Source organism: Mastomys coucha, unplaced genomic scaffold (assembly GCF_008632895.1).
Source record: "Mastomys coucha isolate ucsf_1 unplaced genomic scaffold, UCSF_Mcou_1 pScaffold16, whole genome shotgun sequence".
NCBI lineage: Eukaryota > Metazoa > Chordata > Mammalia > Rodentia > Muridae > Mastomys > Mastomys coucha.
Genome location: NW_022196898.1, coordinates 56,113,628 through 56,125,338, shown reverse-complemented (window position 1 = coordinate 56,125,338; position 11,711 = coordinate 56,113,628). Strand labels below are relative to the sequence as shown.

The 11,711-nt window shown below is 48.0% G+C and overlaps 1 protein-coding gene across 1 annotated transcript in view; it reads left to right on the top strand.

Annotated features, from left to right (window-relative positions):
• Positions 1-6,841: 6,841 nt before the first annotated feature.
• Positions 6,842-11,711, top strand: part of LOC116093607 (glutathione S-transferase Mu 1) — a 5,939-nt gene continuing 1,069 nt past the window's right edge. Inside the window, exons 1-7 of the mRNA XM_031375155.1 lie at positions 6,842-7,068; positions 7,372-7,447; positions 7,812-7,876; positions 8,171-8,252; positions 8,344-8,444; positions 9,658-9,753; positions 9,842-9,952. Of these exons, the coding sequence (XP_031231015.1) occupies positions 7,033-7,068; positions 7,372-7,447; positions 7,812-7,876; positions 8,171-8,252; positions 8,344-8,444; positions 9,658-9,753; positions 9,842-9,952 (567 nt within the window). The 5' untranslated portion in view covers positions 6,842-7,032. The remainder of the gene's footprint in view (positions 7,069-7,371; positions 7,448-7,811; positions 7,877-8,170; positions 8,253-8,343; positions 8,445-9,657; positions 9,754-9,841; positions 9,953-11,711) is intronic.

Genomic DNA, 11,711 nt, shown 5'->3' with positions numbered 1-11,711 from the left:
GGTTGTGTGTGTGGTATGTGCAGATATTTATGGGTACCCTAAGAGGCAAGGAAAGGTGGTCAGATCTTCTGGATCTGGTGTTACAGGTGGTTGTGAGCCAACCCATGTGAGCACTGGGAACCAAACTCTGATCACGTTCAAGAGCAAATGTCTTAATGGCTGAGCCATTTCATTAGTCATGCTGTTGATGAGACACACTGTCTTCCATGCTGGCCTTGAGACCAGTGTATAGGCTTCACACTCACTGCAATCGCCCTAGCTCACCCACCTGAGTGGCATTACAGATGTGTACCGCCATGGCGGGCTGACAGTACTGTATTCCTACTTGGTTTCCCATCACTTCTATAGACATCAGTTTTGCCTGAAGTCCAGCTAATGCTGATGTGTTGGAGCTTCAACCATAACCCAAGCCCACGCTCAGGAAGATGGCTATTCATCCTGCCCAGCTGGGGCCTGCACAGCCCTAAAAGGACATCTAGAGAGAGGTTGTGTATGAGAATGATAACATCTGTTTTGGGCCTCAGAGGAAACAGAACCCAGAGTATCTGGAGACCCCCCGCCTCACCCCCGGACATTGAGGATGTTACAGATTCTGGGGAGTGGCCAGTGTTTCCTAGGCACAAGGTGGAAGGAAGGAAGATGTTCCTGCTGCCATGATGGACTGGAAATCTCTGTGAGTCTGTGAACCAAATAAATCTCTTCAGATCAGTGAGATGGCTCAGAGGATTAAGGCACTTGCTGCCAAAGCTGACAACCCAAGTGTGATTCTCAGAGCTCACATACTGGAAAGAGAGAACTGACTCCAGCAAGCTGCTCTTGTGGTACATGTGCTTCCTTTTCCCAATAAACAAGCACTAATTAGTTAATTAATCAATTAAGTCATGAGGCACACTAAAGGAATTTGTTGTTTATGTTAGCTGTTTTTGTCACAAGGATAAGGAAATTGATTAATATATGTTCATGGGCACAGATGATCTTCAGAGAACCATATCCAGTTAGAGCCCCAGTAGGAAGCTCAGACTTCCCAGGTTGGTGCTGGGTCTGAGTAAATACCCAGTGTCCTTTCTCGAGGACTGTATCTTGAACATCTTGTGGTGTGGTAGTTTCTTTTTATCTCCTTCTTCATGTTAAAGTGTGGATTTGAATTGTCCCTGTTCTGGCTAGTTTTATGTCAATTCAACACAGGCTAGTTATCAGAGAGGAGAAAATTTTCAGTTATCACAATTGAGAAAATGCCTCTTTAAGAGTGTGTCATGGACAAACATGTATGGCGTTTTCTTAATTAGTGCGGGAAGGCCTAGGCCAGTGTGTGTGTGTGTGTGTGTGTGTGTGTGTGTGTGCGCGCGCACGATCTCTGGGATGGTGTTACTGGGTTCTATAGGAAAGCAGGCTGGGCAAGCCATGGGAAAGAAGACAGTAAGCAGCACCCCTCCATGGCTACTGCATCAGCTCCTGCCTCCAGGATTCTGCCCTGTTTGAGTTCCTATCCTGACTTCCTTCAGAGATGAAGTCTTATAAAATAAACCCTTTCCTTCCCAAGTTGCTTTTGGTCAGAACGTTTTATCGCAGCAATAGAAACCCTAACTAGTGATGGGAGCTGGAGAGATGACTCTGCTCTTCCAGAGGGCTGGGGGTTTAATTTCCAGCACCCACTGGCAGCTTCACAACTGTCAATAACTCCAAGATCTGGCATCCTTACGCAGTCCTACATGCAGGCAAAATACCAACGCACATAAAATAAAAACAAAAATAAAAAAAGAAAAGACACCTTGACTAAGACATCCCTCAAAGGCCTATGTATTGAATGAAGACATTGTTCTCAGTGTAATGGTATTGAAAGGTGGGCCTTTAAGAGGTGACTAGATCAGGAGGCCATGACCCACCAATGCTGTAGTGTAGTTGTAAATTATGAGAGGTGATGGAAACCCAGGGGGTGGACTAGTAGGAGGAAGTAGGTGTTAGGGGTGGGCATGGCCGAGGGATATATTACAACCTTTCCCTTTCATCTCTTGGCTTCCTCACACCATGTGGTGAGCAGCTCTTCTCCAGCACCCATTCCTTGCAGTAAATGTTCTTCCCATCATGGAGCCAAGAGATCATGGACCAAAAGCTCTGAGGCCATGGGGAAGAATAAATATTTCCTCATTTGGACTGATTTCCTCTTCTACTTTGTCTAAGTAACAGACTCCTGACGATCATGTACATTCCCCTGTAACACACAGATTCTCTGTGAAGTGGGACAGATTCTCCTTTTCACACCACGGTCCTCTGGTGTCAGGTACAGTGGGGCAGGTAGAGATGTCCTCAACCTGAGAGAGAGAGGGGGGGGACAGAGAGAGACAGAAACAGAGACAGAGACAGAGACAGAGACACAGAGAGTCACACAGAGAGACACAGAGACACAGAGAGAGACAGAGAGAGAGATGGGGGAAGAGAGATGGAGAGGGGTGAGAGGGAGAGGGATAGGGAGGGAGAGGAAGATCCCAGACTCTGGGGTGCATATGGTACCTACTGGGTGCTGGGGAGCCCAGTCTGGTTCTCATCTCTCAGATAACCAAGGACCAGTAACTTTTATTCGACACCCACACAGCCTACTTTGTTATTGATTTTGGAGTTGGAAATGTTAGGGAGATGGTTATATCAGCCCAGAGTCTGTTTTTCTGACCCACACCCATCAAGTTACACACTCTCTCAGCTAGTTCTCATTGTGCAAGAGCTGGCATGACTGTGGGGAGAGAAGAAGGATGGGAGAGGGAGGGGGAGCCTAGGTCTGTGCTTGAGGCTGCCAGCCCCTGTCTTGCTGGGTACAAGAAGCTCTCGTCTCTTTGAACTCTAGAAACTACTTAGCACTCACTGTCCTGACATAGATGGCCTGGAATATATACAGCTGTTGTTCTGACTGGTCCACTGGGGAGCAGGTCAGTTTCGGCTCAAGGGAGACTGACCTCAGGCTCCTTACTTGGGAGAGCCTGAGCTTTCTGCTCTCAGGGACTTGATGGCAACCCTGATGAGGTTTTCTTCCTGGATCTGCTGGCCAGGCCTTTCTCATGCTTAGTCACAGGATAAGATCTCTTCTGCACTGGTCTGTTGGACACCCTTTGTCCTGTTGGAGGTTGGACCTGTGTGTAAACAAGCTTAAAAAGAGCTTAGCTGTGAATCAGGAACGTGTCTATGCATATGAAGAGAGAGGGATGGAGTCCTTCTCAGGAGATCAGAGACATGAGTCCAGGGACCTCACTGAATGGCACTCACAGAGCCAGTTTGACTGGGACCCTGTCCCACTGACTTGCTGCGTGAAAAGAAAGAAGTTACTTAAGCCTTCTGTGTCCCAGCTTCCTTCCTGACCAGGGACCATGGTTGGACAGATTTTGAAGGATTCTTGAGTGGGTGTCCATGTCTGCAGTGTGATATCTAGTGTGTTTAAAGCACCCTGCAGAGGGTCTACTTTCTGCCTTGGGCTCCAGCTGTTCCATTTGTCCACATACCCCTCTCTTTCCTTCCTCATGGGTGACTACTGTGCTCTGGATGAATGATTTTTTTTCTCTGCTATTCATAGTGGCGATTTAGGCTCAGAATGAGTAAGTTATAGTCGTTCTTTCTGTGCTGCCTCCCAGGTGACCATTCATGCCTGATCTGTGCAGTTCCTGAAAACTGGTTCACCATGTAAATTTTAGGCAGGTTTGTAATTTTGCACAGCCAGTTTCTGGAAAGCAGTGCCTGGAAAAACATCACTAGAATGTATCATCATTTCACTCATCTCTTAATTTTCCTCATATTTTGTTGTATTTATTAGATGCAGTCAGTTAAAGCATTCATATGCATCAATGTAAAATGTATACTCAATTTCGAAATAATTTGTTCAGATTTATAATTGTTTTATCCTGTCTCCTGATGTGTACTAACTTGGAATCTTCCCATGCTGAGTAAGGTCTTCTGTCCCAGGCTGGACTCAAAGTTGCTGTGTAGCTGAAGATGACCTTGAGCATTCGTCCTTCTGTTCCAGCCCCAGCCTCCTGAGTGCTGAAGATGACCTTGAGTGTCCTTCTGTTCCAGCCCAGCCTCCTGAGTGCTGAAGATGACCTTGAGCGTCCTTCTGTTCAAGCCCCAGCCTCCTTAGCTGAAGATGACCTTGAGCGTCCTTCTGTTCCAGCCCCAGCCTCCTGAGTGCTGAAGATGACCTTGAGCATCCTTCTGTTCCAGCCCCAGCCTCCTGAGTGCTGAGATTACAGGTGAGCACCACCATGCTTAGTTTATGATGTTCTCAGGATTGACTCCAAGGCTTTATGCATGCTTTGCAAGCTCTCTATCACTTGGGCCATTTCTCCAGTCCCTGAAGTTTCCTTTTGCTTTGTCGTTTTTGTTGTTGGTGTTGGAGTTATGCTCTGTCAATTTTGCTAATGTTTTATGGTTCTCATGCACACTGAAGAATATTTTAGTATTTTTCTTCTTTGTGTAATTTTTTGTTTTCTATTATTTTATTTTACAATGAACTTGGCTGCTTTAGTGCCACTTTGAAACTTTAATACATCTTAACTAAAGTTTTGTCTCTTTCTCTTTTAACTCCATCTGTCCCCTCTTCCCTCTCTCTTTTCCCTCTATCTCAACATTTCCTCACTCTTTTCCTCCCTCACTTCCTTTCTTATTTCTTTGTTTCAGTTCTGAGCTGGCTGGGTCTGGGACAGGGTCATATTCATCTCATTATTTCTTACAGAAATGAGAAAATATTATGTAACTTCTCCATTTCCCGGGTTTATCTAGAGCAGTGGTTCTCAACCTGTGGGTTGTGACCCCTTTGGGGTTGAATAGCACACATCCTGCATATCATATAGTTATATTACCATTCCTAACAGTAGTCCAATTACAGTTAGGAAGTAGCAATGAAATAATTTTATGGGGCAGAGGTGGGGTCACTACAACATGAGGAACTGTATTAAAGGACCACAGTGTTAGGAAGGCTGAGAACCACTGATCAACAGCCAGCATGTGAGAGACTTTCAGAGAGTCTCCATGAGGCAGAGAACATTTAGTTTGTTTGTTGGTACTCACTTCTCCTGTAGTGTTTTAAAAATTCTGTTTGAAAAATTATTTATAGAATTCTGTGAATTTGCATGGATCATGTTGAGTGTTACCCACTGGCCTGGAAGAAATTATGGCATCCATCTCAGATGTCATTCTACAGAATATAAGGCAAATTTCCTCCAATACATTCAGATTTTTTTCCTGCACAGGGTCCTTTTAAGACACTAGGGCTGGCTGCACTGTGAACTTGTGACAGTGTACAGAGACATCCAGAGGATCAGTGATCAACACTGGGATTAAATTCTCCAGGACAGCACTGGCTGTAACTCCTAGCTTCAGATATCTCTATGTCCCCAATCCCCACCTTTCCCCATTGCCTTTCAGAGACCTCTCTCATTCAATGGGATGAATCTCTTGGACTCTGAGGACCCTGCATTGAGGACTTGCAGTCCTCACCCTTATCCCTGTCTGCAGGGATATTCTGTCCTCTGAAGGGTTCCAGAGCTCTGGCTCCCTTTCCAGGCCCTCTGAGTCCTCGTCCTGGACAGCATGGATTCCTTTTTTCTTTCTTCCATGCCCCTTCTTGAGTTCCCACAGTGCATGAAAATATGCTGATGTGCTTCATTCATACTTGCAAATTATCTCCCTCTAGTTCCCACCAAACTGCTGCTAAAGCCTGAGTGACGTGGTCTCTTTGCTTGCATCCTCACAGAGACCTGCAGAGCATATGGCTTCTCTAATGTCCCAGGATAAGATGGCCTCTGCTTGTCCCCTGCACCCTCCCTGCACACCTCCCATGTGTTTGAGGTGATATGCTGCCTTCATACCCTGTAGTCCTAGTGAAGGGTGACTTAATCCCAGAATGTCCTTTCTGCATTTACAGATGTAAATACAGGTGGGACAGTGTTCTTGGTAGGACATTGTCCTTGTGAAGGTTATACTATAAGTCATATATCCCAGAGTAACCTGAAAGGTCATTTGAGCCATCCTGTCATATACAAACACATGTCAGGAGCCTGGGTCAGATCCAGCATCTAGAGATGTGGACAGCTGAAGGTCTAGCTTTGGGCTCCCATGTGTAGAGCATCTTGTTGTCCCTTGAAAGCAAGCCTCTTGGGACACGTGTTCTCCCCTTCTATGCACACCCCAGCTGTGGGCTCTTTGCTCCCTTGGACTCTGCTGAGTTCTGTCAGCTGACTGTTGTCCACAGCTGTGGCTTCCCTCAGACTTCCGGTCCCTCTGTGGTTGGTTCTTGAATTTAGATTCATAAACACAGCCACAGCCAAAATGCCGATTAGTTTTTAATGACTGATAACAGAAGGACTGGGTCCCCAAATCTCCTAAAGGAAAATACGGAGCCCTGTTTATCTCTGCCCTGGGGCTGTTTCCATGTCACCGACTGTTCCTGTAACTTGAGTCTGTGTGCACAAACATCAGGTAGCTGTCAGACTGGCAGAGTCCTTTCTCTGTTGATAGGTGCTACATTAAACTCTCAGGACGGGGGCTCGCCTCTTTGTCTTTAAGCTGAGAGCTGAGCCTCCCCAATGACAGATTCCCACAGTCTCGGTGTGAAAACCGAGCTCTGCAAAAGAAAGGAAGGCGGGAGAACACCCACCCATGTTCTTTCTCTGTCTGGCCAGTCTCCAAGGAAAGTGCTAGCTAGTCTCAGGAGCATCCAGCAGGTGGCGATGGAGGCAGTCACTAAGAGGGTTTCGGAGGAGCACGCACATTCTGCTTTCAGGGTGTGCAACACAGACTCCTGGGGCAGAGGCTACTACGGATCTTAACCCCGCCTCTCTCGAAGAGGGTGTGGCCCTCTGCCTTCCGCTTTAGGGTTTGCAGCTCTGGTTACAGACCGGGGAAGGGGAGTGCCTAATTGGGATTGGTGCAGGGTTGGGAGGGACCCTTCGTTTTGTCCAGCCCGTTTCTCTGGTAGTCTGTATAAAGTCACAACTCTAAACACACAGGTCAATCCTGCTGAAGCCAGTTTGAGAAGACCACAGAACCAGCACCATGCCTATGATACTGGGATATTGGAACGTCCGCGGAGTAAGAGAAGGGGTCCACTGGAGGGTGGGACTGGGATGTGAAGCAGAAAGTTCTTAACAGCAGGGGTACCTTCTAACAGCCTGTGCTTCTCTGGCCTCCCTAGAATGTTCTGCCCGTTGCTCTCAGCGCTCAGGAGCTTACCCATTTGGGTAGCTGTGTGTGCGTGCATGTATGTGTGTGGTGTGCACCTGCACGTGAGGGGTGGATGCGTTTGTGGAGTGTGGGAGGTCTCAACGGGTGAAGGTGAACTCATACAAACGAAGTCCCCACAATTTCTGACCTGTCTCTGGTTGTCTCTCCCAGCTGACACACCCCATCCGCATGCTCCTGGAATACACAGATTCAAGCTATGAGGAGAAGAGATACACCATGGGCGATGGTAAGGACACGTTCCTGGTCAGACGCCTGCTTCCCTCTTGCCCATCAAACTATGCCTAGACTTCCTGTTATTTAGCCCTGCTGGTCTCCCTCTAGCTGAAGCTAGAGGCTGCTGCTTCCAGAAACCTCTTTGAAGGTGCAACACTGAACTTGGAGTTCCTGGTTCATTTATACTTATAATTAGACAGGATTCATTACTGGGGTCTATTGGGTCCAGGCTCTCTTTATTACCAGACTCTTCTCCACCTTGGAAAGTGACTCCCTGTAACAGGTTGCAGATCCCCTGACTTAGGGCTTCTTGCTGCCGGTTGAATATCTGTAGTAGGGTAGGGCGATTCCTTTTCACATCCTCTTGTCCACCACAGCTCCCGACTTTGACCGAAGCCAGTGGCTGAATGAGAAGTTCAAGCTGGGCCTGGATTTTCCTAATGTAGGTGGAGGGGAAAAGGGGAGGTTTGGGGAAGACATGGTGATCTCACCTCATCTCCTCACCTGGCTGAGGAGGTTTGGAACCAATGTTTCTGCTCACCCACTCCCCTCCCTGCTGGCTGCACAGTGTTTCTGTGATGGGCTGTGTCCCAGCTGTCCCATTCAGTGCATACTGCACTCATGGAGGGCTTCCCATGGCAGGCACACCGAGTGCCAGGCCCCATGTCTGTCTCGACCCAGAAAAAGGACTCAGGTACCCCATATTCCATTTGACCATCCCTGTTTGTCTATCCAGCTGCCCTACTTGATTGATGGATCACACAAGATCACACAGAGCAATGCCATCGTGCGCTACCTTGCCCGCAAGCACCACCTGTGTGAGTGGGGGCTGGCTGCAGAGTCGGGATGGTGGATAATCTCCTTGGCTTGGCTGGATTGGAATGCTGAGGGTGTTGTGTTGTGCTGCAGGTGGAGAGACAGAGGAGGAGAGGATCCGTGCAGACATTGTGGAGAACCAGGTCATGGACACCCGCATGCAGCTCATCATGCTCTGTTACAACCCTGACTTTGTGAGTGGCCAGTGGGTGGGGCAGACAAGATTCACAGCAGGAGTTAAAGTCTTGCATTCAGAACCAACCGTAGCATCCTCCTTCAGTAAGGAGCCAAGTTCCTGATTCTCCAACCTTCCCTATCTTACCAGCAGAATGACCCTTCTGGTGGTAAGGGTCGTTCACCCCAGTGATCTATCACATCAACACTGTGAACCTATCACAGCTAGTCCTAGGCTATGGTTGAGAGTCTGCTGGTGGACAGTTGATCTAAGTTATTCAGCACAGTTGTAAATCTCTGCTATGTTGGTCCTTTGACCTCTTCCAATATGCCATCTTACCCAGTGTTTATACCAAAAGCCCTCAGGATGAAATTAGAGGATGTGGAGTTGTTTTATTGGTTAAAAGTGCTTGATACATAGCATGAAGGCTTCAGTATGACTCCTTAGCACCCTTTAAAAACACCCTAGTGTGGCAGCCTGTTCTTATAAACATAGTGCTCTGTGGAGAGAAACAGGAGGGTTTCTTGGGTTCTGCTGACCAATGAGGCTAGTTGGCCTTTGAGCTCTAGATTTAGTGAGAAACCCTGTCTCAAAAATAAGGTGGGCAGTGATTGAGAAAGACACTTGGCATCAATGTTGGACCCCTATGCACCAACAGGCACCAGTATACTCCCTAAATGATGAAAAATAAGATATGTCTACACTGGTCTAACACATCTATCCAGTTCTTTCCCTATAGGTCTGTCTTAGGTGTCAATAGAAAATCGGGACATCTTCCTAGTAGCCAGCTCAGGGTCAGCCAGGGGAACTTTGATCCCTTTTCCTTTCCATATTAGTCACTGATCAAAACTGAAGCACATCCTTCAAATATCTGATCTGTTCTCATGCTCCCCCATTGATCCAGTATAACTGGTCTTTGTGCCCTTTGTTTCTGTGGTTCCATTGGATCTCTGAGTCCAAAACATACAAGATACTCAGGAGGTACTGGGTGTGCATCCAAATCACCTGGTTTGGACTTCAGTGGTGACAAATTTCAGAGACAGCGTGAAATTTCTTCCAGACTGTCCATCAACTCTGACATGAATTCTGTCACCAGCTAAATAGGGACCTGTTAAGTGGAATCCTAGACTCAAGCCTGGCCCATTCTTGGAAAGGTGGCTGTTCCCTTGTGGAACCCTCTGCTGGGGAGAGGTGCTGAGTCTAAAGGTGGTGACTGCTGTTTTCTGCCTCAGGAGAAGCAGAAGCCAGAGTTCCTGAAGGCCATCCCTGAGAAAATGAAGCTCTACTCAGAGTTCCTGGGCAAGCGCCCATGGTTTGCAGGGGACAAGGTAAAAGGGAGGGCTGGGGAGGAGGAGTTGCGTTTTTTTTTTCCCCCTGGTGTCAAATTCCAGCATGCTCACCCTTGGCTTCCTGCAGGTCACCTATGTGGATTTTCTTGCTTATGACATTCTTGACCAGTACCGTATATTTGAGCCCAAGTGCCTGGACGCCTTCCCAAACCTGAAGGACTTCCTGGCCCGCTTCGAGGTGATGCCCAGATCCTGCTTCCCCTTGGGTTGTCTTCTTTCTCACGTTCATGATGCTTTCTAGTTCCAAGACTAGGAAAATAACCAGGGTTTTCTGAGCTTTCTGTCAAGAACTGTATCGGGCAATATTTATCCCTTCAAAATTCCAAAAGGTTGATGTGATTCTGAGTCCCTTTGGACAGATAAGGAGCCTGGTACTATAGAGGGCCCTCACATGTCCGAGGTCTCTGTACCTACGGCTGCACCGGGTTCTGAGGCAGCATTCAGTGGCTGACCCTGCTTTGGGTCAAAAGAAAAAGCTTCAGGCCCTTGCACAACCTCATTTTCCTGTTTAGGATCCCTGGCAAGGCAGAACATGTCGATAATATGTGGGTCTTGGCATTAGGGGAGTGAAACAGGCAGGACTAAAGTAACATACCCAAATGGAAGAAGTCCAGACCTGATCTGTAGAGTGCTGAGAGTCCAGGGCTTCAGACCTGATCTGTAGAGCACCGAGAGCCCAGGGCTGAAGGTGGTACCTCACTGAGTAGACTTGCGAGTGCCTTCCGTGTTGAGGGGACATTTAGCCTGAGTGTGTGCTGGTACGAGTGTGTGCTAGTACATTGTTTCCTCCCCCACACTCTCCTCTTTCATGTCACAGGGCCTGTCTGTGAAATGGGGTCAACAATTTTCTTCACTCTTATTCTCTCTGGCATTCTCCCCTATATGAGGTTCATGTTGGGCCCCAGGGGCATGCAAAATGCTGTTATTTTGGGACTGAGTCATCAGAGAGCTGTGGAAAGCCGTTCTGTGAGATGCATGTGATATTTCTCCTGGACCTCACCTCCATCAGACTTGGGTTGCTTAGGCATCTAGGAATTAGACACATTGATCCAAGGGTTTTTCAAACCGCAGTCCGTCAAACCGCAGTCCGTTGACCTTGCTCAATCTCCACTGAGAGACACATTTTCTTTGCTAATTCTCTGTCTTCGTCTGTCTCTCTCTCTTCTCCCTCCCACCCTCCTTGTCTCCCCCCGCTGCCCCCCAGAGCTGAGGGCTAAACCCAGGGTCTTGTGCTTACTAGACAAGCGCTCACCCACGGAACCCCCCTAGCCTTTCTCAGATGGTTCTAATTAGCTCTTGTTCTGGTTCGGTTGGGTACTGTGGGAAACTGTGCAAGCGTTGGCACCACGCTGGGGTGGGTGGATGGAGAAACAGAGAGCAGCCTTAGCTCAGCTTGTGTGTGCTGTCTGTGGTGGATCTCTGTGCACCCTCTGGAATTGTCTGTGTATTCTCCAGCTTGGTGTATGGCTTACAGTCCAACCCACAGTCGCATGGAGTGGTCCCTGTTTTGGGAGTGGAGATAAGGACAGCCAGGGTGCAGTGAGAGGGTGTACTGAGCAGCAGGTAGAGAATTACCCCCTCTCTCAGGAAAGTGATTAGAATCCAGTTCAGCTTTGCTTCCTGGCCTGTTCTCTTGCTGTTCACATTCTTGCATGATTTGCTGAGTCACTGGGTGCTTGGCTGTCTTCCTAAGCACACACAGTTGAGTTCTGGCTCCTTTGTCCTGTTTGATTCCTCCTCTGTGTGTAAACACAAGAAAGAACTTCCCCAGGAGCAGGATCATGTCCACACAGAGAGACAGTTACCAAGTCTCCTTGGGAGGGCTGAAAAGGGGTAAGGAAGTGTGTGGTGCAAATGTGTGTGTGTGTGATGGGCATGTGTGTGGGGGGGTGGGTATCTGTGTGGGGTGGGTATTCGTGTGGGGGTATGTGGGGAGG